This window comes from Dromiciops gliroides, chromosome 1 (assembly GCF_019393635.1).
Source record: "Dromiciops gliroides isolate mDroGli1 chromosome 1, mDroGli1.pri, whole genome shotgun sequence".
Taxonomy (NCBI): domain Eukaryota; kingdom Metazoa; phylum Chordata; class Mammalia; order Microbiotheria; family Microbiotheriidae; genus Dromiciops; species Dromiciops gliroides.
Genome location: NC_057861.1, coordinates 562,259,018 through 562,286,626, shown reverse-complemented (window position 1 = coordinate 562,286,626; position 27,609 = coordinate 562,259,018). Strand labels below are relative to the sequence as shown.

General features: G+C 34.9%; 1 protein-coding gene across 2 annotated transcripts in view; it reads right to left on the bottom strand.

The window, feature by feature from the left end:
* CAAP1 (caspase activity and apoptosis inhibitor 1) overlaps positions 1-27,609 on the bottom strand; it is a 66,803-nt gene that overhangs the window by 8,822 nt on the left and 30,372 nt on the right. For both annotated transcript variants that reach the window (XM_043979798.1, XM_043979799.1), the window contains one exon: positions 17,112-17,185. In XM_043979798.1, coding sequence (XP_043835733.1) covers positions 17,112-17,185 — 74 coding nt within the window. The remainder of the gene's footprint in view (positions 1-17,111; positions 17,186-27,609) is intronic.

Here is a 27,609-nt window from a genome sequence, read left to right as displayed (position 1 = left end):
AAGAGATTGTGAGGGAAAATTGTCCTGGTATTCTAGAAGCAGAAGCTAAACTAGAAATTGAAAGAATCCATCGATCACTTCCTGAAAGAGATACCAAAAGGAAAACCTCCAGGAATATTATAGCCAAATTCCAGAACTCAAAGGTCAAGGAGAAAATATTGCAAGCAGCTAGAAAAAAGGAATTCAAATACTGTGGAGCTCCAATAAGGATAAAGCAAGATCTAGCAGCTTCTACACTAAAGGACCGGAGGGCATGAAATATGATATTCCAGAGGGCAAAGGAACTGGGACTACAGCCAAAAGTCACATACCCAGCAAAACTAAGCATCATCTTTCAGAGGAAAAAAATGGAATTTCAATGAGAAAGACTTTCAGGCATTTGCTATGAAAAACCTGAATTGAATAGAAAATTTGACTTTCAAATACAAGACCCTGGAGAAGCATAAAAAGATAAACAGGAAAAAGACTTCATGAGGGATATTAAAAGATCAAACTGTTTATATTCCTACATGGGAAGATAATACTTCAAACTCATAAGAACTATCTCAGTAAGGAATTCACATAGGACACAGGTCTGAACTGAATATAAAGGGATGATATCTGTAAAGTATTTATGTTTTGTTCTTTGTGGGGCAGACAGGGTGGGGTGTCTTATTTCTGGGGCCAGATTTGGGCTTGGGGCCTCCTGGGTCCAGGGCTGGTGCACTGTCCACTGTGTCACCTAACTAACCCATGATGACATCTTTAAAATAGGGTTGAGGTATAGGAGAAATAGACTGCGGAGAGGTTGTTCACATGAAGGAAATAAGTAAATATCATGGGAAGAGAATAGGAAGGAGGAAAAGAGTTATGATGACTGATTATAATGGCAAAACACATGGTACCTACTTTGCTGGGCTAATATGAAGAAAAATCTTTGTCAATTTAAGGTACCCTACAGGAAAGTATGAGGGGAAGAGGATAAGGAAGGAAGGGTGAAAAAAAAAAGGGAGTGCAGAGTAGAGGAGGGGACAGTCAGAAGTAAAACACTTTTGAGGAGGAAGAGTTTAAAAGAAGATAGAAAATAGAGTAAATATCATGGGAAGGGAATAGGATGGAGGGAAATAGTTATGATGATTGAATATAATGGCAAAACATATGGTACCTACTTTGATGGGCTAATATGAAGAAAATTCTTTGTCAAGTTTAAGGTACTTTATTTAGGTTATGATGAACAGGATACTATCAGAAGAACCTGGAAAGACCTACATGAACTGAAGCAGAGTAAAATGTACTGTATACAAAATAACAGCAATAGTGTAAGATGATCTGCTGGGAAGCATGTGGTTATTTGCAGCAAGGCAATGATCCAATATAACTCTGAAGGACTTATGAAAATGGCAACCCATCTACAGAGAAAGAAGTGATAGTATCTGAAAATGGATGGAAACACATTTTTAAAAATTTTTTTCTTTTCTTCTTTGATAATTCCTCAATCTAAAGTTTTTGGGGTTTTTTTGTTTGTTTGTTTTTACTGTTTTCTCTCACAACCTAGCTAATGTGGGAATGTTTTCCATGACTATTCATGTATAACTTATTTTGAAATGCTTGAGTTCTGGTGGGTGGGGGGTGGGAATGGAGGAGGAAGAGAGGTTGGAACACAAATTTTTTACAAATTGATGTTAAAATTTGTTTTTACATATATTTTGGAAAATAGAATTCTATTCAATAAAAAATTTTAAAAAAGAAAAAAATAAATAGTCAGCTCCTTTTCCTTATTCAAAATTAAGTTATAAAATAGCACATTTCAAATTTTAAGGATCTGTAATTTCATCACTGTGGTTGATCTTCAAGCAATGCAGGTCACATCCTCTCTGTGGCTTAGTAGATGATCTTCAGGAGTCGATGTGGTCAAAAAATTCATAATGCAGTCAATTTGGTAATAATAATAAGTTTTTCTAGTAACCTTAGCTTGGCTGGGTCCTGGACAACAGGCACACAGACACAGACATACACAGAGTCCACCATAAGAAGTATGAAACAGCATGGTGGGAATCTGCTGGTTCTTGCACTCCCCTAGCATAGGCTTCATCCACCAGGGCTAGTTCTTTAACACAGTAAGGCATCAGATTAGGATTTGAGTGGCCATAATAAAATACAGTAATGAACTGATATTTACATAGTAGTTTATGGTTTACAAAAAAAAAAAATGCTTGGGGGGCAGCTAGGTGGCGCAGTGGATAGAGCACCGGCCCTGGAGTCAGGAGGACCTGACTTCAAATCCAGCCTCAGACGCTTAACACTTAACTAGCTGTGTGACCCTAGGCAAGTCACTTAACCCCAGTTGCCTCACAAAACAAAACAAAAAAAAATGCTTTTATATATCTTTTCTTATTTAATCCTCCAAAAATCACCATATGAAGTAGATAGGCTATTATTATCTATATTCTATAACTGAAGAAACAAAGTAAAGTGACTTGCCCATTGTCACATATAAGAAGTACCAGAGGTAATATTTGAACCCAGGTTTCCATTTCCCAAGGAAAGCATTATTTTCACCTCAGGAATATATCTAGCAAGGATACTTATGTAAAATGACTTGAATTATTAAATAAATGATATCTCGCAGAATCTGAGGTAGAAGCTCAATTATCAGAAGGATGCAAACGCCAAATGAAACAAGATAGTTGATGATTTAAAAAGAAATAGAAGCTTGAGCTGTTTCACCTCTAATCTAACAAGATAGTTTCAATTTCAAATCTAAAATTATAATCTCTTAAACACAGAAGGAGAAAATGCCACTGCAAAGGAAAGTTTTAGAAAACCAAAACCTTAAACTCCTGGATCTGGCAAATTTTCACTCTAGACTCTGGTTATCATAAAGGCTAAAATAATTTTACTTTTTATTTTCTCTATTAATTTGTCTTTTCATATGGCTTATGGTATTCCCTTCCAATGTTTTTTGCCTTTTAGCAAGGTTCATTTCACTATCCTTTCCTGAATTACTAAATTCCAAAACTGTAAGGCTCAAAGTGTTACTGATCTACTAGTATCACTGCTTAAGAACAAAGGCCCTGATATAAACACTGAAAGCAATGATGTGTGTGCCCTTTGCTTTTCTGGTATATTATTCAATTTCACTAAGATTCAAGTTAGAAAGAATATATTTCTAATGTAGTTTAGCTGTAGGAAGTCATGGTCTGATACCTTTTAAACTAATATTAACTACTGTCTTAGTGCCACTCCACCTCTCACCAAGAAACTAAAAATTTATATTATCTTTTAAAAAAAAACAACACTTTTAGAATTACTAACTACCCTTCAACAAAAGAGTAATAATTGCTGATATACAGACATATATATTGTTACAATACATATGTATATGTATGGTTATCAAAGCACTTTTCATACACTATCTGCTTTGAGCCTCAGAATAACTCTGTAGGACAGGTAGTTCAAGACAGTACAATGGACAGAATGCTGGAACCAGACTCAGGGAAAATGGAGTTCAAATTTTGCCCTAGACATTTATGTGACACCAGGCAAGTCATTATAACCACTCTGCCTCAGTTTCCTCTTCTGTAAAATGGGGGGTAAGAGCAATGACCTCCCAGAGTTATTGTGAAGATAAAAATAAGTATTTGTAAGGTGCTTTGCAAACCTTAAACTGCAATATGAATACTATCAGTATTATTATAACCATTATCATCATCATTATCACCCCCCAATTTTACCAATGAGTAAACTAACATTCAGCTCAGCAAGGTTAAGCAAGGATCGTGATCAAACAGGGAATGTTAGAAGATGGATTCAAATGCATTCTTCCTAACCCTATGGCAAGCACTCTATCCTCTCTGCCACATCATACCACTGCTCCAGGAAGGATATATCTTTGACTTAAGTCCAAACTTCACTAAAAAAATTAGTCCTTGGAAAATAATTTTAATTGATTTGAACCACTGAATTAAGTTTTGAGATATATTTTATATTACTGACTCAACTATACTATAATATAACATAGACAAAATACCCATCAGAACTTCAGAAACTTCTTGGTGTTGGCCCTCCCTTTCCACCCAAGAAGACTGCCACACCTCAACAATTAATCTTAAATTGTTATGCCCCCCCCAAAAAAGAGTAAAAATTATTTCTTTTTTTATCCCCTACTAGATTAAAAGTTACTTGAAAGCAGAGGGGAAAAAAGGTACAGACTTCTGGTGATCTATTCCCTAAGAATCATTTGAAGAAAACTCCAGGCCTTAAAGATAAATATCCACTATCCCCATTTCAGATTCTCATATTATAAACTTTTAATAAGTAAGAATTTGTAGCCCTGTGCTAAGTGACATGGGGGAATGTAAAAAACCAAAGGTGATCTAATGCAATTTTCCTATTTCTTTTGAGGGCATCGTCATTTTCCAATCATCCACATACATAACTTTGAAGTCATCCATAACTCTATCCCTTCCCTCACTCCCCATATTCAATAAGTTACCAAGTCATTCCTACTGTAGCTACTCAACATCTGTCTCACTGCTCCCTTCTCTTCACTCACAGTCACCACCCTAGCTCAGGCTCTTACTATGTGGTACCTGACCTTTTGCTGATGATGCCTTTCTCCTTCCATAACACAACTTTCTGAATAACTCTCTCTCTTTCTCTACCCAGAGAGCTGCTCCTTGTAAGAAAGTCTAAAAAAGATAGCAAAAGCAGGTCAGCAAAACTAAGAGTATATGTATTATTCCACATACATACTCCCTCTGCAATAAAGGGAGAAAGGTCTATTTTCTAAACTCTTCCAGAGGATCAAACTTGGTTAATAGTTTTCTAATTGGTTTGTTTCTTTACAATCCATTGCCTCTAATCCACCCTCCACAATCTGCCAAAAGTAATCTTCCCAAGGTATATATCTAACCATGTCACTCTGCTGTTCAAGAGCCAGTAGTGTTTGACCACTGCCTAGAGCAGAAGTTCTTACCCTGTCATGAGAAAGGAGAAAGGGAAAGGGAAAGGAGAGAAATAGAAGAGAAAAAAGAAGAGACGAGAAAAGGGGGAGGGGCAGGAAGTATAAGCAAAGAATAAACACAGTAAAAAAAAAAGTATATATAAATGACATTAAAATAGACTGGAAAAAAATGAGAAAACACAAAAAAAGAATTTGACGGTGGCAGGGAAGACCAAGACATAAACTAAGAAGATAACAATGTAAAAACAGCTACAAAATGCTAATTGGACCCAAGGCCAGCAAGAATTCCTCTAATGGTTTAAAAAAAGAGAGATCAGTGGTAGAGGAAAAATTGGGAAAAGAAATGAGGATGATGCAAGAAAATTGTAAAAAGAGACTTAACAGCTTGGTAAAAGAGTCACAAAAAATGCTGAAGAAAATAACACCTCAAAAACCAGAATTAGCCTACTGATAAAAGAGGCACAAAAATTCACTGAAGAAAAGAATACCTTAAAAAGGAAACTAGACCAAATGAAAAAAGAGGTACAAAATTTCAATCAATAAAAGAATTCCTTAAGGAGTAGAGTTGGCCATTTTCACTGAAAATAATTCCTTAAAAATCAGAGTGCGTAAACAGAAGCTGATGATGCCACAAGACACCAAAAAAAAACAAAACAAAAAAAAAACCAACCCAATAAAACAAAGTCAAAAGAATGAAAAAATAAAAGAAATGTGAAATATCTCATAAGAAAAACAAATGACCTGGAAAATAGATAAAAAAGCAACTACTTAAGAATTATTGGAGTACCTGAAAGTCATGATCAAAGAAAAGAACTTAGACATATTTCAATAAACTGTGAAGGAAAACTGCCTTGATATCTTAGATCAAAATGGTAAAGTAGAAACTGAAAGAGTCTACCAATTATCTCCTGAAACAGACCCCAAAATGAAAACTTCCAGTAATATTATAGCCAAATTCCAGATCTCCTGAGTGAAAGAAAAAAAAATGCATGTAGCCAGAAAGAAACAATTCAAACATCATGGAGCCACAGTCAGATTTAGCAGCTTCTTTGTTAAAAGAGAGGAGAGCTTGAAATATGCTATTCTAGAAGGTAAAAGAGCTAGGATTACAACCAAGAATAATTTACCCAGCAAAACTTAGTATATAATTCTTCAGAGGAAAAAAAATGGATATTTAATGAAATAGAGAACTTCTGAATATTCCTAATGAAAAGATCAGAGCTAAATACAAAATCTGACACCCAAGCACAAGACTCAAGAGAAGTAAAAAAAAGGTAAACCTGAAAGAGAAATTCCAAAAGTCTCAATAAAGTTAAACTGTTTATATTCCTAAACAGGAAGATGATAAATGTAACTCCTAAAAACTTTATCATTATTAGGGCAGATAAGAGGATTTTTACATGGATATGAATCAATTTTGTTGGAATGATCTCCAAAAAGATGAAGAGGTGAAAAAGAGGGAAACTCTGGGAGAAGAGGGAAGGGAGAAGTAGAAGAGGGAAAAATTTCTCAAAAGAGGAACACAAGGAAGAACTTTGGCAGTGAAGGAAAAAAGGGGTGGGGGTGGGGGGGAGCAATGCTTAAACCTCACTCACCAGAACTGGTTCAAAGACAGAAGTATATATACATATGTGTGTGTATGTATAGTATATATGTGTGTATGTATATATGTGTATGAGTGTATATGCATACACACTCAGTTCTGTATAGAAAATGCAACAACTAATAAGGAAATAGGAGGGGAAGGGGATAAAAGAAAGAGGTGGTAGTGATAAAAGAAAGGACAGATTAAGGAAAGCAGTGGTTAGAAGCAAAAGGTTTTTGAGGAAGGACAGAATAAAAAGAGAAGAATAAACAGAAGAAAATGCAATGGAGTGAAATACATAATTAATAAATCATAACTATATATGTGAATGGAATGAACTCACCCATAATACACAAGTGTATAGAAGAATAGATTAAAAACCAGAATCCCACAATATGTACTTTATAAGACACACTTGAAACAGAAAGATAAACACAATTAAAATAAAAGGGCAGGAGCAGAATCTAATGTTTCACCTGAACTTAAAAAAAAAAAAAGGCAAGGATAGTGATCATACTCTCAAGAAAAGCAAAAATAAACTTAATTAAAAGAGATAATCAGGGAAACTACATTTTACTAGAAGGTGCCACAGACAGTGAATATATATAAAAAAAAATTACAGGAGTTTTTTCTGATAAAGACCTCACTTCTCAACTATATACTGAGCATAGAACTGAGTAAAATTTCTAAAAATAAGGGTCATTTCCCAATTGATAAATGGTCAAAGGATATAAATTGGCAGTTTTCAGAAGAAATCAAAGCTATCCATAGTCATAGAAAAATGCTCTAAATCACTATGGATCAGAGAGAGGCAAATTAAAACAACTCTGCACTACCACCTTACATCTATCAGAAATTACAAATGCTGGGGGGAGGAAGGAAAAACAGCTACATAAATGAACTGGTGGTGGACTAACAAACTGGTCCAACCATTCAAAGAGAACAATTTGGAACTAGGCCCAAAGGGCTAGGAACCCTTTGACCCAGCAATACCACCACTACTAAGTCTATATCCCAAAGAGATTAAAAACTCTGATCAATACAATGATCCATGACAATTCGAAAGGACTCATGATGAAAAAAAATGCTATCCACCTCCAGAAAGAGAACTGATAAACTGAGTACAAACTGAAGTATCATTTTTTCACTTCATTTTTCATGCTTTTCTTTGACATATGGCTAATATGGAAATATGTTTTGCATGATTTCACATGTATAACTGATATCATATTGCTTTCCTTCTCAATGGGTGGGAAGGAGATGGGAGGGAGAGAATTTGGAACATAAAACTTAGAAAAGAATGCCAAAAATAAATAATTTTTAATTTAAAAAAGTTAACTGCTTTCTCATAAATTCAAATTTTGATTCTAAAAGCCAAAAAAGAAAAATTTAAACACATACTTTCTTACTTAAGGGGGGAAAAATGATAGAATGGCTGTGTCGGTATCTATCAAGTTTTTATACACAAGAGATTTAAAAATATGGGCATTTCCCTCTTTTTTTCCTCTAAAGATCTCTAGAACATCATCGATTTACCAAGATACCACTGAGGGGCAGCTAGGTGGCGCAGTGGATAGAGCACTGGCTCTGGAGTCAGGAGTACCTGAGTTCAAATCCGGCCTCAGACACATAACACTTACTAGCTGTGTGACCCTGGGCAAGTCACTTGACCCCAATTGCCTCACTTAAAAAAAAAATACCACTGAAGTGTTTTCTGTGAGGAGTTATATGTGCCCTTATAGGGCTCAACATTCTACTCATGCAGAGGTGTACTCTACCTTAAATACTTTACCAACCATCAGATTTTTTTGTGGCACTACTTTTGCTTAATTAATTATATATCAGGTTTGAAAAGATGGACTGAGGACTTAATTCTAATTTTAGATATGAAGAGAGGTACAAGATTTTCTACATCTTATATAGTACCTGGGAATTATCTAAGTGCACAAAAACAGTGGTATATTTCACAAAATACATAGCACAAAGAGATGTTGGAGATGAGAAGTAAATTGGAGTTTAAGGAGTGAATAATTAAACAAAAGACTATCTAAAACAGACACAGATTTGTATGGAATTAAGTAGAATTCCTTATAGACTTTGCAATAAAAAAAAACATTTAGGACAGTCTCATATCTAAATGCAAAAGTAATATCTTCAAAAGGTACACATACACAATGCTGATCTGTTTGGTATGAGATTTAATTTTCACCTTTTTATTCAAATGCAGTTTACAGAAAAAATACAAAGTAAGGAAAAATGCTGTTTGGTGTTATTTTCTGTTAATAACATGCTGGAAAAAAAGGAATAAGAATCAATGAGATAAGAAATGAGAATTTTTTAGTCTCACTGATGATAATACCACAATTCCTTTTTACTATATACCAACTGCTCAACTGGACAGCATTTCAACAGAGCAAGAAGCAAAAATTTCTTTGAAGAAAGGCAGCTCAATCTTCAAAAGTAGAGTTCTGAGCCTGTTCATCTTTTAAAGCTGGCCTCATGTATCAAGTGCTGGAAATGAATAAATTATAAATTACCCCTTAAACAAACTGGTAATACATACTCCTCACTCTATTTCTCCAAGAACCCACACAGGTATATAACTGTTCCTTTTCCAACTTTCCACTGTTCCCTAAGACTCAGAACTATTATGGAAATCTTCAAAGGTAGAGGTAGCAGAGTGGACTCCTGGATCTTAAAAGTCTCCACATCAGCATGTACATAGCAGTCACACAACCCTACTGGCCTACAAATGATGCCTAATGAGTTGATGGGCTTTATTCTTTTTTTTTCAGTTGTAATTTTATACAGTAATAAAAGTCTCTGACAGCTTCTTTCTCATTATCTTTTTTTTTTTTTTTTTTTTTTTTTTTTTAGGCAATGGGGGTTAAGTGACTTGCCCAGAGTCACACAGCTAGTAAGTGTCAAGTGTCTGAGGCCGGATTTGAACTCAGGTACTCCTGAATCCAGGGCTGGTGCTTTAACCACTGCGCCATCTAGCTGCCCCTCATTATCTTTTTCAATTTGATAACTCGTACTGATTCCTTCAGCTACTGTTGTGAAGTTCACTTTGGTATATCAATGACTTTCAGCTGTATTTCTACGGGCTTACATGTTTTCCCTTTCTAGGCTTTTTACTTATCTATCTTATTTTTTGCTATTATAAGTACCAGTTCAGCACAATAATGTATTTTTCCTTTTAGGTTTTAACATTTAAATGCAGATTCCAGCAGTCATTATCAAGGGAAAACGGGTTTATCATCCCCATCCACAACTACAACCACCAAATGCTGACTAACTTGTGATAAGGAAGTAAACCAGGCTAGTTGAAGCAGCAAGATGACCTGAGGTTAAGGAAGAGACAAGGCAGCATATACCTCAAGGCAGCATATGTAGCCAGGTGGACCAAACCACCACTGACATTTTGGTTGAAGCAATCCAGGGCCCTAAACCCAAGATCCCTAAGAATAGAAACATTTCCCATACCAGCAATCCTTCCACTCTGGTCCTTAAAGGCACTGGCCAGGAAAACAGTCCCTAAGGAGACTCCATTGGGTGATAACTTTTACACTTCAAATCTATCAGAATCCGAAACTGGGATGTTTTTTGTCAATGGAGATGATACTAAAGAAGATGCATTAGCATCTGCCATGCCTCTGCACCCTAGGATCACTAGGTTTTTCCATCTGACATAGCTAGTTTCCTAAATGTGCTGTCTCCCTCATTAGAATGGAAGGTCCTTGAGGGTAAAGGATAGCTTTTCTTTTTGCAGCCACAATTTCCTTCATTTGTTCTTTCATTCATTCACTTTAACTTTGTAACATTTTGATTCTCACTTCCCAAAAATGACATGAATCTCACAATTCATAGAATTTCTGGTTTGGAAAGGATACCAAGAGCTATCTAGTCCAATTCATCCCATACCATTAAAAAAAAAAAGAACCACCACTACAGCACACACAACAAGTGGTAGGTCACCCTTTACTTGAAGATGTCCAGTGAGGGGGAAGCCATTTCTCTGAATGCAGCCAATTTTCCGAAACACACTAATTTTTAGGCATTTTCCCTGATAGTAACCTTAATTTTTCCTCCTTGCAACTTCCGACCATTACTCCTAGTTCTGCTCTCAGGCAAACAATGAAATTCATTTTCTAATGTGACAGCCTTTTAAACACTTGAACACGGCTATACTGTCCCCCACATAAGCCTTCTATTTTCCAGGCTAAAGATTCCCATATGAAAATTTTAGAGAACAAGATGTTCTGAGGCACTTTCATTCTTGGGGAACAAGTATGATTCCATACACTTCTTCAATTCTTGCTAAAAATTACTCTAAGTATGGCACACAAAACATAAACTTATGACAACTCTTGAGAATAAGAATACATACAATCTAATCTGTACAACGACACTGATACAATCCTCAAAAAGTACACAACCTATCTATAACCACCAAATGAAATGCAAAAATTAACACAGGTCAATGTCTTCAGATTACTGAGAGCTGTTTGAATTTGTATATTTTACAAAATAAACTGCAAGAACAATTATTCGATAAAATTAAGGAGTTACTTATATTTTTGATATATTTCTGTATGTATTCCTTTGTGGGGAAAGCAAGTTTTGTTTTCTATCTATGGCAAAACTGACCTCATTAACTATCATTTTTTAAAGGTGATATACATTTTAAAAAGGCAAGATTCTGAAATTACTAAGAACTGAACAAAAACATTTTTAGCTGAGTCATGTAGCAAAGCTATAAATGTTCTCTTATACAATAGCTATCTTGCCAAAAGAAATTATTTAGAACACCAATTCTAACATAAACAACAGTTCCAATTTTACAAAACCAATTCCACAACCTGTAGATAATATTACCATTTAAGTAATGTTTATACAGTAAAGGCAACTTTAGATATTAGTCCAATTTTAAAGAATGATTAAAACTGGTCTATAATCTGATACTCATTTTCAGTATTCCCAATGTCACAAATGATGTTTCTTGTCAACAAGATGAATGCCATCAGCACTAGGTGAAGAAATGCCAATTCTAATTTTAAACTTTATTTGCATTTGTAGATCACAGTTTCTATTTTTCAGTATGTAAGCTTTTGAAGTGCTAAGCAAACTGGATGCTGCTTTTCTGAATACATAATTTGATTTAAGAATGTTAGTCATATGTCAACAGAATAAGATTTATTTTATTCTGAAATACTGAAAGAAAAGTGATGTTACTTTATATTGGTCTACTGAACAATCTTCTACCACTACATAGATTTATCTCCGTCTTTTATAGATGGTGAAGTCATTAGAATACTGCCAAAAGAAGTACTACATTCTTCTTCCTCTTCTTTTTTTTTTTTTTTAGTGAGGCAATTGGGGTTAAGTGACTTGCCCAGGGTCACACAGCTAGTAAGTGTTAAGTGTCTGAGGCCAAATTTGAACTCAGGTCCTCCTGACTCCAGAGCCGGTGCTCTATCTACTGCGCCACCTAGCTGCCCCTACATTAAGAATTTACCCTGTAATAAGGAGCAATTTTTTCATGGGGTCAGAAATAATTATAACAAATGTTTTTTGAAAGAATTAGAGGAGACAAATTAGTATTGGCTTATTTGTAAAAGAAGGTAAATGACCTGTCTTAGCAGATGTTTGAATATGCAAGCAAGTTGATAAGGATTTCTATTTCAAGATTAACCGTACTTTGTCATCTAACTGTACAAAGCATTTATTCTACAGTTCAAATTCCAGTTTAAGGTAACACAGTAATGCCTCATTCACCCTGGTATTACTGAAAATGAAGTGAATTTTCCAGATAACTGAAGCTTATTTCTTTAAAAATCAAAACTTTTGCTTTATTTTAATGATTTTTGATGGAAATGTTTTAAAAGCACTTCCCTAAAAAGGCTATCATACTATAAAAAATACTGCATTCAGAGTCAGCAAACCAAGGCTCAAATTATGGGTCTAATATTTACTAGTTGTATGACTGTGGGCATGTCACTTTATCACTCATTCTCAGTTATCTCTTCATAAGGTTGTTTGCTTTACATTCAGTGTTTACATAACGCTTTCTGTAAACTTTAAAGTACTTTGTCAATGTGAGTTATTATTAACTAAGGGTCATTAGTATGAACATATATTTTTGGTCATGAACTATAATATTTCACTGACATAGTCCTGTTAAAGAAACTCTACTACCTCAAGTATATAAACTGTATTACAATATAGTGAGAGGCAGTGCAGCTTAATGGATAGAGGGCTGACCTTGTAGTCAGGAAGACTTGGATTCAACCAACAATGTTCAGCAGGAAGTAGAAAGAGAAACTCCATTTCAAATAACTGCAACTAAACAGATCTAAACAACTGGAGAAATAGTCATTTCTCATGGGTAGGCCAAGCCAAGATTATAAAAATGACAATTCTCTCTAAATTAATTTACATATTTGGTACCATACCAAGCTGCCAAAAAAATGTTTTTTATAAAACTGGGGAAAAAAAAACAAAATTAATCTGGAAGAACAAAAGATCAGGAATATCAAGGGAATCAATGAAAAAAAAAAGACAAGCAGAACCAGATCTCAAAATATATTACAAAGTGGTAATCATCAAAACAATTTGGTAATATTATTGTGCTATAAGAAATGCCAAACAGGATGATTTCAGAAAGTTCTGGAAAGACTTGTATGAACTGAAGCATAGTGAAGTGAACAGAACCAGAAGAACATCATGCACAGAGACAGCAATATTGTTTGATGAAGAACTGTGAATGACTTAACTATTCTCAAAAATACAATGATCCAAGATGATCCCAAAGGACTAATGATGAAGCATACTATCCACCTCCAAAGAACAACTGATATTGATTGAACACAGACTGAAACATGCTATTTTTCAGCTTTTTTCTTTCATTTCTTCTTTTATTTGAGTTTTCTTATACACAATGATTAATATGGTAATATCTTACATAACGGCACATGTAAAACCCTTATCTGATTGTTTACCATCTCAGGAAGGAGGGAGGGGAAGGAGGGAAGGAAAGATAGAATTTGGAACTCAAAACTTTTAAATAAAAATGTTTATTTTTTAAAAAAACAATCTGGTATTGGCTAATAAATAAAATAGTGGATCAGTAAAATAGATTAGGTAACATGACACACTGTAGTAAAAGACTATTGTAACCTAATTAAACCTTGGGTTTAATAAACCCAAAGATCCATGCTTTTGGGACAAGAACTCATTATTTGGCAAAAATTGCTGGGAAAACTAGAAAGTAATTTGGCAGAAACTTGGTATAGACTAACATCAAACACTGTACACCAATATAAGGTCAAAATGAGTACATGATTTAGACATAAAGGAATATATCATAAGAAAATTAGGGGAGCATGGAAAATTTTACCTGTCAGATCTATGGATAAAGGGAAGAAGTTATGATCAAACAGGAGACAGAAAGGATCACAGGCTATAAAATGGATCATTTTGATTAAATTAAATTAAAAAGGGTTTATAAAAACAATGGCCCAAGAGTCAAAGGAAAGCAGGAAACTAGAAAAAATTTTACAGGAAGATTCTCTTTTAAAAGCCTCATTTCTTATATGTATAGAGAAGGGAGTCAAATATATAAGAATACAAATCAATCAATATGAACAGGCAGTTTTCAGAAGAAATCAAAGCTATCTATAGTCATATGAAAAATGCTCTCAATCACTACTGATTAGAGGAAGGCAAATTAAAACAACTCTAAGGTAGCACCCTACACCTATCAGACTGGCTAATATCTGTAGGCTTTTGGTGAAGCTAATAAATGAAGGATATTGAAGAATGATCAAGAGACCCTTGGAGACATTTAGCATGGAGGCAAATAGCCCAAATATGATATATCAAGTAGCTTTGGGTTATCACTATCTTATTCTTGGTCCATACTTGTGATTTTATCTGTACAAGGAATGTCAAGTATGGAACCTCCTTCCACGTATGCTGATCACAAACTTGTTTATAACTTATGTTCTAATAGAGTTGCCTAGGACACAAAGAAAGTGACTTGCTTGAAGTAAAATGACAAATGTTGAAGGGGTTATAGGAAAATTAGGGCACTAATAAACTGTTGGTAGAATTATGAACTGATCTGAATGTAGACTGAAACACAATTTTTTCATTTTCTTAATTTTTCTTGCCCCTCACCCCCCCCCCTTTGGTTACATGGCTAATCTGGAATGTTTTGCCTTAGGGAGAGGGAGAGAATTTGAAACTCAAGAAGTTTTTTGAATGAATGCCAAAAATAAAGAACAAATTTAAGATAAAAAATAAAACAATGAAAAAAACAAAGACCTGAATTCATGCCCTACTTCTGACAAATACTAGCTATGTGATTATGGGCAAATCACCCCTTCTTGCAACTCGATAAGAACAAAAGTTATAAACAAGTTACTGAGGGGCAGCTAGGTGGCGCAGTGGATAGAGCACCGGCCCTGGAGTCAGGAGGACCTGAGTTCAAATCTGGCCTCAGACACTTAACACTTACTAGCTGTGTGACCCTGGGCAAGTCACTTAACCCCAATTGCCTCACTTAAAAAAAAACCAACAACAACAATAAACAAGTTAGTGATCCGAATATGAGGAAGGATGTTCCATACTCAACATTCCTTACACAGATAAAACCCACAGGAATGAACCAAGAATAAGACAGTGATACAACCAAGGGTGACTAATATAGATAGGGCTATTTGTCTCCATGCTAAATGGTTTCAGACCTCTGTTTTGATCATTCATCCATTTCCCTCATTTGCCAACTATCAGCAAAAAGCCACAGCAATGTGTTGGGTCTTGTGTTTCTAATCTGCATCCTTGTTTTAAATATAGCAGCTTTGGAAAAGGCTTCAAACTTTCCTTTACATCTCTATCTTTGGTGTTATTTCCTTTTCGAATTCTCCTAGAAACTGTGTCTAATTTCCCATTTGTTCCCATCACTTTCTACCTTATCTTGATACATACACTATTCCCCTAGCAATATATAAGCTTCTTGGAGCAATGAGAGTATCATGGGTTTGTCTTTGAATGCACATAATCTGGCCAGTGCCTTATTCACAGCAAACAATTAATACATACTCAATTTAATTGGATATACTTAGAAGCTATTCTAGCCCAGTCTATTCTAGTTCTTTCTCACTTCTAATGCCACAATTTTTTCCTAGTTCTCACTTCTCTGATTAACCATACTCCAATATTTCTTGTTTTCTATTCATAAGAAAAGTTTGACATATGGACACAAAGCAGACATAGCAGTAACCACATAATTCTAGAGCAGAACATAGTAGAATAGGAAAAAATGTGCAAACTTGTAGTATGAAGATATTTACAAAATATTAGTTATGGGGATTTGTATGTATTTGACAAATGAACACATATATAACTATAAATCTGAATGTGTAGAGTGAATTTATAGACAGGATCTTAGATACAGAGCATATTTGACCTAATTTCATAAACCATTGATAATTCTTGAAATTGATGAAAATAGTTTTTAAAAATATCAAATTCTGTAATACACATAATGTATATAGATATTTCCACACAGAAAATAAATTGGCAAAGTCAATTACCGAATTTTAATTTTCATTTGCTAGTAGGTACTAATTAATTATGAGAAAAACACGAAGTATTTTCTGACGAGATGGGTCTATGGTGCAATTCTTTTTTTTTTTTTTTGCAGGGCAATGAGGGTTAAGTGACTTGCCCAGGGTCACACAGCTAGTTAAGTGTCAAATGTCTGAGGCTGGATTTAAACTCAGGTATTCCTGAATTCAGGGCCAGTGCTTTATCCACTACACCACCCAGCTGCCCCTTATGGTGCAATTCTTTATGTCAGATAAGTTCTCTAACTCAGAAGTTTTGCAAGAATTATTCTAAGTTATCAAAGACATGTTGCATAATAATAGTTAACATGGCCCTCTGGCTGGAATAGTTTCCCTACTCTAAAATCATTTTGCCAGAAAACTGGAAAAATGCCAGGAGTGTGAGAATAAGTAGCACCAATTTATTTTGCATTCTTTCCTTCCTGTTGAGTATATGAAAGAAACAAGGAGGATCTTGAAAAATTTGCCCTAGTTAAGACTAAAAATAAAGAAAAAAAAGTTATGTTAGTTGATACTGCTATGAATGCTCGCACAGGAAAAGGATGAAAATGAGAACAAAACTGATAATGACCAAGTATCTCAACAAGAAATTTTTTTTTGCCTATGATATAAAGCTATCCAATTACCAAATCACCAAAATTTTACAGAAAGCATTTGTTTCTGGGGAGTTGCCTAATAGAGATCACTACAACCAATTGTATTCAAGACAACATCCTTCTATTGGAATCTTACTACATATCACAGAATCAGAAACCAGAAGTTAAAGTTGTCATGGATGGCAAGATTTATTCTTGATTGTATTACTTATTCCTATATAATTCGAACAAAAAAAAATTGGAACTCTATATCTATTACCTTTGAAATGGGCATTAAGTCCTATTAAGGTACTGTGAAATTTTACTGTTAATAAAATATTCTGAGGCCTGCCAATAAATGGTGATATACATACCTTGTTTTAATTCCAAACCTTCAGGTTGCTTGTTCTCCCTCAGGGATGACGTAGAATCTACACTGTTGTCTTGTCTGAGGAATTAAAATAAAAAACACCTTAACTCTAAACATTAATATCAGAAAATATTGCAAACAGGCTTGACAATTTGATTGAATTCATTTACATCTATCCTACTGAGGGGAAAAATAAAATACCGAACCATAATAGTACCCTTATTACCTAAACTGGTACTGTTAGATACTTAAGAAGGTACAATTGTTCCTCTTGACTACTGTGGTACAATTTATTGCACTAAAGATTCTTATACACACAAACACACACACACCTACGCAAAAGTAGCAGAAGAAAGATATAAAGTGGCTAACAGATAAGGTTGTAAAATTTCTTGCCAAACCAAGTCAAGTATTGAGAACACAGGGTTAGGTTTTCTCTTAGTGACATAATAGAGCATACACATGAAGGGGAAGGGGCACTGCTCCCAGAAAACCATACAGTAATCATTGGAGTTCAATGGTTGCATTTAATGAGCACTTCAGCAATAGGATTATTTTTATATCTATCTATACACATTACTTATGCCAATTATTTTTTAACCAAAGGTATTTGTGACATGTTTTACATTAATATAAAATCAAAGTAACTATAGGCAGTTTGTAGGAGTTAGAACAGATCGTGCAAAAAAAGAAAACACAATGCTACATAATAAACTGAAGCATTAATGTACTCCAATTTACTATGTTCTTTATGACAGAACTACAAACTATTTTGGAAAGACTGCTTCTCCCTTTCTAGTCATAATACCCCAGTATTGATTTTTCACCACCACTTTGATGAAGTACCCCCACAAGGTGTAAAGAGCAACTGTAGCTATTCAAGTAAGAAAAGTGATAACTTCTCCCAAAAGAGGTATTTTTAAAGAATCTTTCATGTACCACCCCAGACACTACTGCCACACTGAAGTTTCTCAATCAGGAGACTATGACTAATTCAGCTAAGCAACAGCAATAGAGCCTATACCTCCAGGTCATGAAAGGGGAGAAAGACTAGAACTCTTCTTTAACGAGCTCCTCACATTCTTTAGTGACAGCAGACAGACAAATTCTGTATCAAGTGCTCTCATGCTAATGCGCTCTTGTGTGCGCGCTCTCTCTCTCTCTCTCTCTCTCTCTCTCTCTCTCTCTCTCTCTCACACACACACACACACACACACACACACACACACGGTTCTAAATTACTTAGTCTAATGTAAATCACAAAATCTAAGATGTATCATTTGAATATGTAAAAATTGACTTTTTCTTCCTAACAGCAACTATATCAAGTTTTTACCTTTGCCCAAGAGAAAAATGAAATCATAACTATCTCTAAGGATATCAAAAACAGTACTTAAAAAACCAACAGGCAACAAACTAAATCCAACAAAAGTTCTAAAATGGAAAACACTTATGTGTTACTGTAACTTCTGTAATATTTAGGCCTTTGGTGTCCTGAGTGTTCCAATATTTCACTAAAAAATTATAAATATCTACTGGCAAAGGTAATCTAACTCCTCTTATGGCTTTAACAAGAGAAAATGGTTCTTTTTACACAAACTTGTACATATAACCATCTCTCCCCAAAAAACATACACAAATCTAAATATTATAGGAAATACTGTAATAAAATAAATGATATGATAAAACCTGCCTGTCTGTGGCTGTCCCTTGAAGCTAGTCCATATCAAATGCTTCAAATAAAAATGAAGCTCACCGTAAAGACCACCTGCTGTCAAAAACAATTTATTTTAGTCCCAGAGGTGATCTTTTTATAACACATTTTATTTTAGCATAATAGGTTGGGCTTGATTGGACTGTTAATGAAACTCACCATTCTTTCAAAAAGTAAGAATACTACCCCATCTTGTGGCTGAGAAATGAAAAGGGCACTTTTCCTTAAGATGTCTGAAGTGAACAAGAAATACTGAACATAAAATCATTATCTTTACAGTAACTACTTTAAGATGTAGATTTTATAATTATATATAATAAGTCAAATCTGAAAACTTGGTAAATAACAGTTTTAACTAAGGTTTTCATGAAATCCTCATATACTTTTAAATTTGAACAATTTATAGACTAGATGTAACAAGGAACAACTTTAAAGTAACTTAAGGTACATTTATAAAACTTTATGAAAACTACATTATGCAATTTCTACATTATTATTTCAACTGTTGGAACATAAAAATGGTTGTTGTAGATGAGGCTGTAAATATCTGCTGGGACCAGAAAATTAATTTGCTTTGAGATACTATTTATAAATTCCTTTGATCACATCAGCAATGTAAGTAATAAATGAACTTCAGAAAGGAAATTTTTTAAAGAGAATGGGCAAAACAATATTATCTTTGAGGTGTATTTCAACTCTGAAATTTTATGAAAAATGGCAAACATATATACTGACCTTCTATAGTAGTTTAAGCTTTGCATAGCATTTTACATAGATGTCAGAAAACTAAACCTCGCAACGGCTTAATGAAGTAGATACTACAAGTACCTACTCATCCCCATTTTACAGATCAAAAAACTATTTCAGAGGGATTAAGGGACTTGCCCACAACAACACAATAAGAAAGTGTCTGAGGCAGGATTAGAACCTGTGCCTTGACTCTAAGTTCAGTGCTACACTCATATTATGGAAATAAATGCTGATTTCAAAAGTTATTTCAGATGTCATGCAATGAAGCAAAGAAAATAGTCAGCTTTTCTGGTATGTCAACAGGACTTTCCAGGTAGAACAGTATCTCCCAACTAAAAAGCAATATAGATCAATCCACAACCTTGTCTGAGAATAAAGGGTCAGAGGATCCCATCATCATTCCTTTGTCTCCCTCTAAGTAAATTCTGGTCATTCCTAGACATAGCCCTTGTCCTGGCACACACAGGAAGTATCCTCTTCCCCACCCTTCAACTCTAAACCTTTTATGAAAGCACCCCCAGAAGTAGAGTGCTCCATTATATTTCAATAACCATTGAAAGGAATGTAAATCATGAATTCATATTTATCTTGTCCCTATCTTGCTAATTTCTCCAATTTTCCCTATCTTACAAAGCCAGTATGAACTGAGAATCTAGAGCCCAAGTGTGACAATGTCATTTCCCTGCTCTAAGATTAAAAAAAAAAAAAGATTTCTTTGGCATTTAAAGCTCTTCAACCTCTATCTCCAACTTACCTTTTCACATTATTCCCCTTTACACCTTCTATGTTTCAACCGAAGTGGCCTGCTTGTCAAATCCTAAAAGTGACATTCCCAATCTCGTCCCTGGTCTTTGCGTTTCGGGATATAATATTCCAAGTTCCTTTATGGTAGTTGCTCAATCTTATCTGATCTGGACTGAGGCTCTGTGGTACTTTAATCTTCTTAAGCCTGGCTGGTTAAAGCATGTTTTCCTTGACCAGGAGGCTCTAAATTTTGGCTATGATGATCTTGGGAGTTTTTATTTTGTGGTTTCCTTCAGGAAATAATGGGATTCCTTCTATTTTTACTTTGCCTTTTGGTTCTAAGAGATTCGGGCAGTTTTCTTCAATAATTTCTTGGAATATGATACCTACTTTTATTTTTTTGCTCATGGTTTTCAAGTACCAGTGATCTTTAAATTATCTTTCTTTGATCTCTTTTCCATGTCAGTTGTTTTTTTATATGATACCTTACATTTTCTTCTACTTTCCTAGTCTTTTGATTTTGTTTAAATAATAGTTGTCTAATGGAGTCATTAACTATTATTTCATTCATATTAATTTTCAAGGTGTCTGTTGCTCAGGTAAAGTTTTATACCTCTTGTACTAAATTATTAATTCTCCTTCCAAAGCTCTCATTCCCCTGTCCCGGCCCCCAATTTTTTCTGCTAGCATTCTCATTTCTTTTACAAAATCATTTCTAGGGGCAGCTAGATGGCGCAGTGGATAGAGCACCGGCCCTGGATTCAGGAGTACCTGAGTTCAAATCCGGCCTCAGACACTTAATACTTAACTAGCTGTGTGACCCTGGGCAAGTCACTTAACCCCAATTGCCTCACTAAAAAAAAAAATCATTTCTGAACTAAAACAAAACCAAAAACTTCTTGCAACATTTCTTCCAGGAATCCTATTTGGCTTTGTATTCAAATTGAGTTTTTCTCTGAGGCCTTACTTATAGATTGGAGTCAGTCTCTTCTGTGAGTGTTTGGGGTTTCCCTATAACTTTAAGAGCTCTTTGTGGAAGCATTTTCAGTTATTGTTGAATAATTGTTCTACGCTTATTTTCTGAATTGGGACTGTGTTAGGATTATGCCCTCTACACTTCTAGAGGGAATGTCAGGCTTTTATGTGTACCTGATTTGCATTCCTGGGGAACCTGTGGCTTTTCCTGGGTTTTGAGTATCATGTTCTTCAAGGATCTCAGGGTTGGCTCTTGCTGTAATACAGAGCTGCATGTCATAATTCAGTGCCCTGACTTAAAAGCTCTGAATTACACCCTCCTAGCTAGAACACATCTACAGTTATCCACTGACCTCTATTTTCCTATGTTTACTTGGTGTGGAAAAATTCTTTTTTTTCCCCTTAGATTTTCTAAACATGACTCAGTTAGGTAATCTTTCTAGGTCTTTGTTAGAGTAGTTTTGGGTGGTGAGTTGGGATGTACTGCTTCTTTCTCCTCCACCATCTCTGCTGGTTTCTGTGTCTTTGCACAGGTGTTCCTACATCCTTATAATTCAGTCTCTCCTCGTCTCTCCCTCTCAGAAATCCCTAACTTCCTTCAAAGTTCGATTCAAGTGTCACCTCCTATACAAGATCTATCCTGATTGCTCCCAGTTGTTCTCCCTTCTTCATTTTTTTCATGTATACTTATCTGTATACAAAAGAATTTAAGTTCCTTCATGGTTTCATTTTCATCTTTAATTCCCTAGGGTTTAACAACGTCTGGCACATGCTTTGTATTTAATAGACTCTTACTGAATGAATGAATATTACTTTCTCATTTGAGGGTGAAAAAAGGCATGTTTTCACATCCTACAAATGCTAGATTCCAATCTAAGTATTGGATCAAACTGCATGTATATAAGGCTAAATCCAAACATTATGTTAAGCATTCTGGTATATAAACTTTCTCTATCCGGCAGGATGGCTGATGGGTAGCCTGAGCTTTATATCACAATGTGATATAAAATTGTTTCCCTACATTTAGAACTATTATATGATATTCTTAACTATTTAGAGGTATTCTTTCAGCCCTCCAAGATTTTTTATATGCCTGAGTAATTCATAAAGAGTAGCATTAATGAAATAACATGATTCAAAACATGCCTTAAATTTATGAAATCTTACTACTTATATAAAATGTAAATGTTTTTATTTAATAGTAACAATAACATTCATTTTTTGTTTTCCAACTGATATGAAAATTTTTTTCAAATGTTCTATATCAAAAATAGAAAAAAATAGTGTGGAAGACAGCTGAATATAGCAAATTGCTGGGTAGTACATTTAAAGAATAAAAATAAAACAATGATAGAAAATAAAAGATATTATATCACAAGTTTAATGAACTAATAGTGACCAGCCTTTATCTCAACACTGGCAACACACTAGAAAATTTCAGCAGCAGAGACAGCACTTACCAAAGGGGTGATACAAACTGCTTTACCCATTTAAGAAGCCTGGTATTCCAATCTATCAACTACAGGAATGACTTGGTAGAACATCATGTCCTCATGATTTCCTGGATCATTTAAAATGATCCCTTCGGCTATAAATCCCCTAATAGGGACGCTGTCTGTGTAAGAAGTTAAAAAGGTTTCTCTATTTCTAATATCCCTTGATATCATGATCCATAAAAGTAGAAGAGTGCCACCTAGTGTTAACCAGAAGAGCATGACATGTACACATTGGTGAGTAGTTTAAAAAAAAAAATCAAATTTTGCTACTAAGAACAGCTAAGATGAATCCACTAAGACAACTGCAAAAAGACTAAATTGTCAAGAAATAATATTTTTCAGCCATACAACCGGGCAAAATGAATTGGGTTTTAGTTCTCTGTACAGATATGGTTAAACAACACAGGGCTACAGCCAAATATTTTCACACATAAAATTATCTCTGCCTCATAGGTCTATTAATACAACACTGTCAAAGTTGATCCAAACAAGATATTCTTCGATTCTTTTCTGTCCAGATATATTAGTTGATTATAAGCAGCAGCATAGAAAAAAGTAAATTTTTAAATTTTTTGTAAATTTTGGAAGGTCAGTTAGATTGGTTGTGGAGAATTTAACAAAGCTAGTTAAATAAGGTCTGTTATTACAACCCTTAATTTTGCATTTTAACTTAGCATTCTACAATTCAAAAATATAAAATAATGGAAAGACAGATATGGCTATGGGGATAAATTCTTAACCAAATAAAGGAGATCATTAATATGTAATTTAAGGGGGCAGCTAGGTGGTGTAGTGGATAGAGCACCAGCCCTGGATTCAGGAGTACCTGAGTTCAAATTCGGCCTCAGACACTTAACACGTACTGGCTGTGTGACTTGGGCAAGTCACTTAACCCCAATTACCTCACCAAAAAAATTAAAAAATATGCAATTTAAATTATATGTTCTGAACAAATGAAATTAATTTAACAAGAATAAGAAAGCATAGTCAACTAGAAAAAAATTTATCAAAGAGTCTGATATCCATGATATTAAAAAAACAACAGAAATATTTAAAACCAAAAGCCAAGCCCCAAAAGATAGTCAAAAGACATGAAGAAATAATTCTTAAAAATAGAATTGAAAATGAATTGTGACTAATATTAAGAGAAGTACAAATCAAAACACCTCAGGATTTTCCCTCACATCCTGCAAACTGGCAAAGATGAAAAAAAAAGTAATAATAAATGTCAGGAGTTGTAGAAAGGCAGGCACATAAATGTACTGCTAGGGGTATCTATGAAGCAATCCAACTATTCTGAAAAAACAATCTGAATTAAAGCTAGCTAAAACCATTAGCATTTATATAGTGACATAAGGCTTTACACATATTACCTCACTTGATCACCAGAGTGACCCTGTGAGGTAGGTGCTTTATATCCCCACAAATGAGAAGCTAGTGTGTGACTAAAAAGAGTTTGAACAAAGGTCTTCCTGACAACCAAGGCTAAGGCTAATGGCTCCACTACACCACCTAGTTACCACTAAATAGGCTGCTCTAAAAGTCTCAGAGCAGTTTTAAGCTTTAATAGCTTAAATTTATGAAACAATTATTTATTTCAGTTTTAAACTTTAATAGCTAAAAACCAGACAAAGATTTTCAGAACACAGTGCCTTATGTGAAGAAAGCCACTAACTGTGGTCATACTCTGATGCAGATAATTCACTGATATATGTCAAGTGAGAAAAGGTCAGTGACAAAAAAAATAACCCCCATATACACCAAAATATTTAAAGCAATACTTTTTGTACAAGCAAAGAACTCGAATTTTGAAAATAACTCAACAAAATGTTATATGAAAAAACAGAATATTACTTTGTTGCAAAAACCAATGATTATGGGGGCAAAGCCAAAGATGACAGTGTACAGGCTGGGACCCAGCTGAAATCTCCCAGCATTCTCCTGAAAACAACTTTAAAATAACTACTCAAATCAAATTTTGGAGCAGCACAGCCAACAACAGGTCAGAGACATCCAGCCTAAGACAATTTAGGAGGTCCACAGGAGAAGTCTGTAATACCAGGATGGACATAGTCCAGGAGTATCACCAGAGGTGGGCCTTGACGGTGGCCACAACAACAAAAGCAGCAGCTTCAGGAGCTCTCAGTTCAGAGACAGTAAAGGGACTAGGTAGTTACCTAGTCAGAAAAAGATTACAGGGGAAACTTCGCTGGCACTGGCAGCTGGCATTGACTGGCAACTCTACTGCCTATAAGCATTTCTAGGTAGCAGTTCAAGGTCAGAGAGGAGCTCTTGTGACCTGTCAAAAGGGAGCAGAGGCCCTGGTTACAGTTTCAGGCTCAAGAGGAGCACTTGTACCTGTAGCTGCAAGGGAGCAAAGGCCCTTCCTGGGTAAAGACCAGAGAATACATCAGGAGAGCACTAACCATACCTCTCCCAGGATATCACCTTAGAAGCATCAAAAACTTATCAATTCCCAGAACTCTCTCTGAAAACAGCAGCACAAAAAAGCCTGAAGTTTGGCATAGTGCTTCCTCACTTCCCAGTGAGCACAGCCCAACTTTAACAGAAGATTCAAAGTGAAGAAATAGGCTGAGAAAATGAGCAAACAACAAAAAAAGAATTTGACCATAAAAAAACAACTATAGGGGCAGCTAGGTGGCACAGTGGATAGAGCACCGGCCCTGGAGTCAGGAGGACCTGAGTTCAAATCTGGCCTCAGACACTTAACACTTACTAGCTGTGTGACCCTGGGCAAGTCACTTAACCCCAATTGCCTCACACACACAAAAAAAAAACTATGGTGGCAGGGAAGACTAATACATAAACTCAGAAGACGACAACAACATTGTAAAAACAACTACAAGCAAAGCATCAAAGAAAAATGTTAATTGGACCCAAAGTCAGCAAGAATTCCTGAAAGAGTTAAAAAGATTTTGTTCACTCTAGAAAAGGGTGATATGTCATGAGGGTGATGTCTTGATTTGCACATGAATTGGATTTAAGAGATGAGAGTGGTAGAGGAAAAACTGGAAAATAAAACGAGAATGATGCAAGAAATTATGAAAAGAGATTTAACAGTTTAGTAAAAGAGGTAGAAAATCATATTGAAGAAAAAAAACTTTAAAAATCAGAACTGGCTTAATGGTTTAAAAAAAAAGTACAAAAATTCACTGAAAAAAAGAACTTAAAAAGCTCACAGAAGAAAGTGATATCTTGAAAATTAGAACTGGGCAGTGGAAAAAGAGATACAAAAGCTCACTTTAGAAAAAAATTCCTTAAAAATTAGAACTAGGCAAATAAAAGCTGATGACTCCATAAGACATCAAGAAATAAAGTAAAAGAAAATGAAAAAATAGAAGACAATGTGAACTATCTCATCAGAAAGAACTGACCTGGAAAATAGATCAAAGAGAGATCATTTAAGAATTATTGGACTACCTGAAAGCCAGATCAAAGAAAGAGCTTCTAGACATAATATTTCAAGAAATTATCATGGCAAACTGCCCCGACATCTTAGAAACAGAGGGTAAAATAGAAACAAATAGAAAAAATATACCTCCTGAAAGAGATTCCAAAATGAAAACTCCCAGTAATATTATAGCCAAATTCCAAAGCTCCCTGATCAAGGAGAAAATACTGCAAACAGCTGGGAAGAAAACATTCAAATATCATGGAGCCACAGTCAGAATCACACAAGATTTAGCAATTTCCACATTAAAGAAGCAGAGAACTTGGAATATGGTATTTTAGAAAGCAAAGAAACTAGGATTACAACCAAGAATAATCGCCCCTGTAAAACTGAGTATAATATTTTTTCCCCTGGGGGTGTGTGTGGGGGAACAGACACATAATGAGGACTCCCACACATTCCTGATGAAAAGACTAGAGCTGAATAGAAAATCTGATATTCAAACATAAGATTCAAGAGAAGCATAAATAGTGAACATAAAAGACTAATCATAAGGGACTCAATACAGAAAATAATGTTAAAAATAAATTATAAGGGGCAGCTAGATGGCGCAGTGGATAGAGCACCGGCCCTGGATTCAGGAGGACCTGAGTTCAAATCTGGCCTCAGACACTTGACACTTACTAGCTGTGTGACCCTGGGCAAGTCACTTAACCCCAATTGCCCCACAAAACAAAAAAAAACAAAAAACAAAAAATTATAAAAAGAAAAAAAGGGAAAAAACAATGAATGTGATAGGCACAGAGAATTATCAGGAAATGTATATGAATGGATGCAAAGAAAAGCAAGCAGAACCAGGAAAACAATATATACAATGTCTACAACATATATTCAAGATACAAAAGGGCAAGAAAACAAATGAAACTGAATGTTATAAAAGTATTATGACAAAGTTGGCTCCATGATAAAAGAAATAAAAAAGGAATTTAATCCTGCTCATTTGTAGTGGCAGAGGATAATGAATGTGGCATACTTAATAAAACACCAGAATGTATCAGGTAGATAGCAAGATAGCTAGACAGATATAGCTAGATAGATATGCAGAAAAGGAAGGGGACTGATTTGGGGGTTTTGCTGGGGAAGAATTTTTGTTTTTTAATTTCCAGTGCTTAGCACAGTGATATTTAATAAATGCTAGTTGGCAGACTGACTGAAAATAAAAGCTTATTTTAAAAATAAAATAACAAAAAGAAGCAAGGGACAATAAATAGCCTGTAGCACATTACCAATGATGACTTAAAAACAAGAAGTTGAATAAAAGATATCATCAAAGACATCTATGAGGATAGACAAGAAGGTGAGCTAGTCATTACATAAAAGTGAGGAACAACAAAAAGATAAATAGATCAAA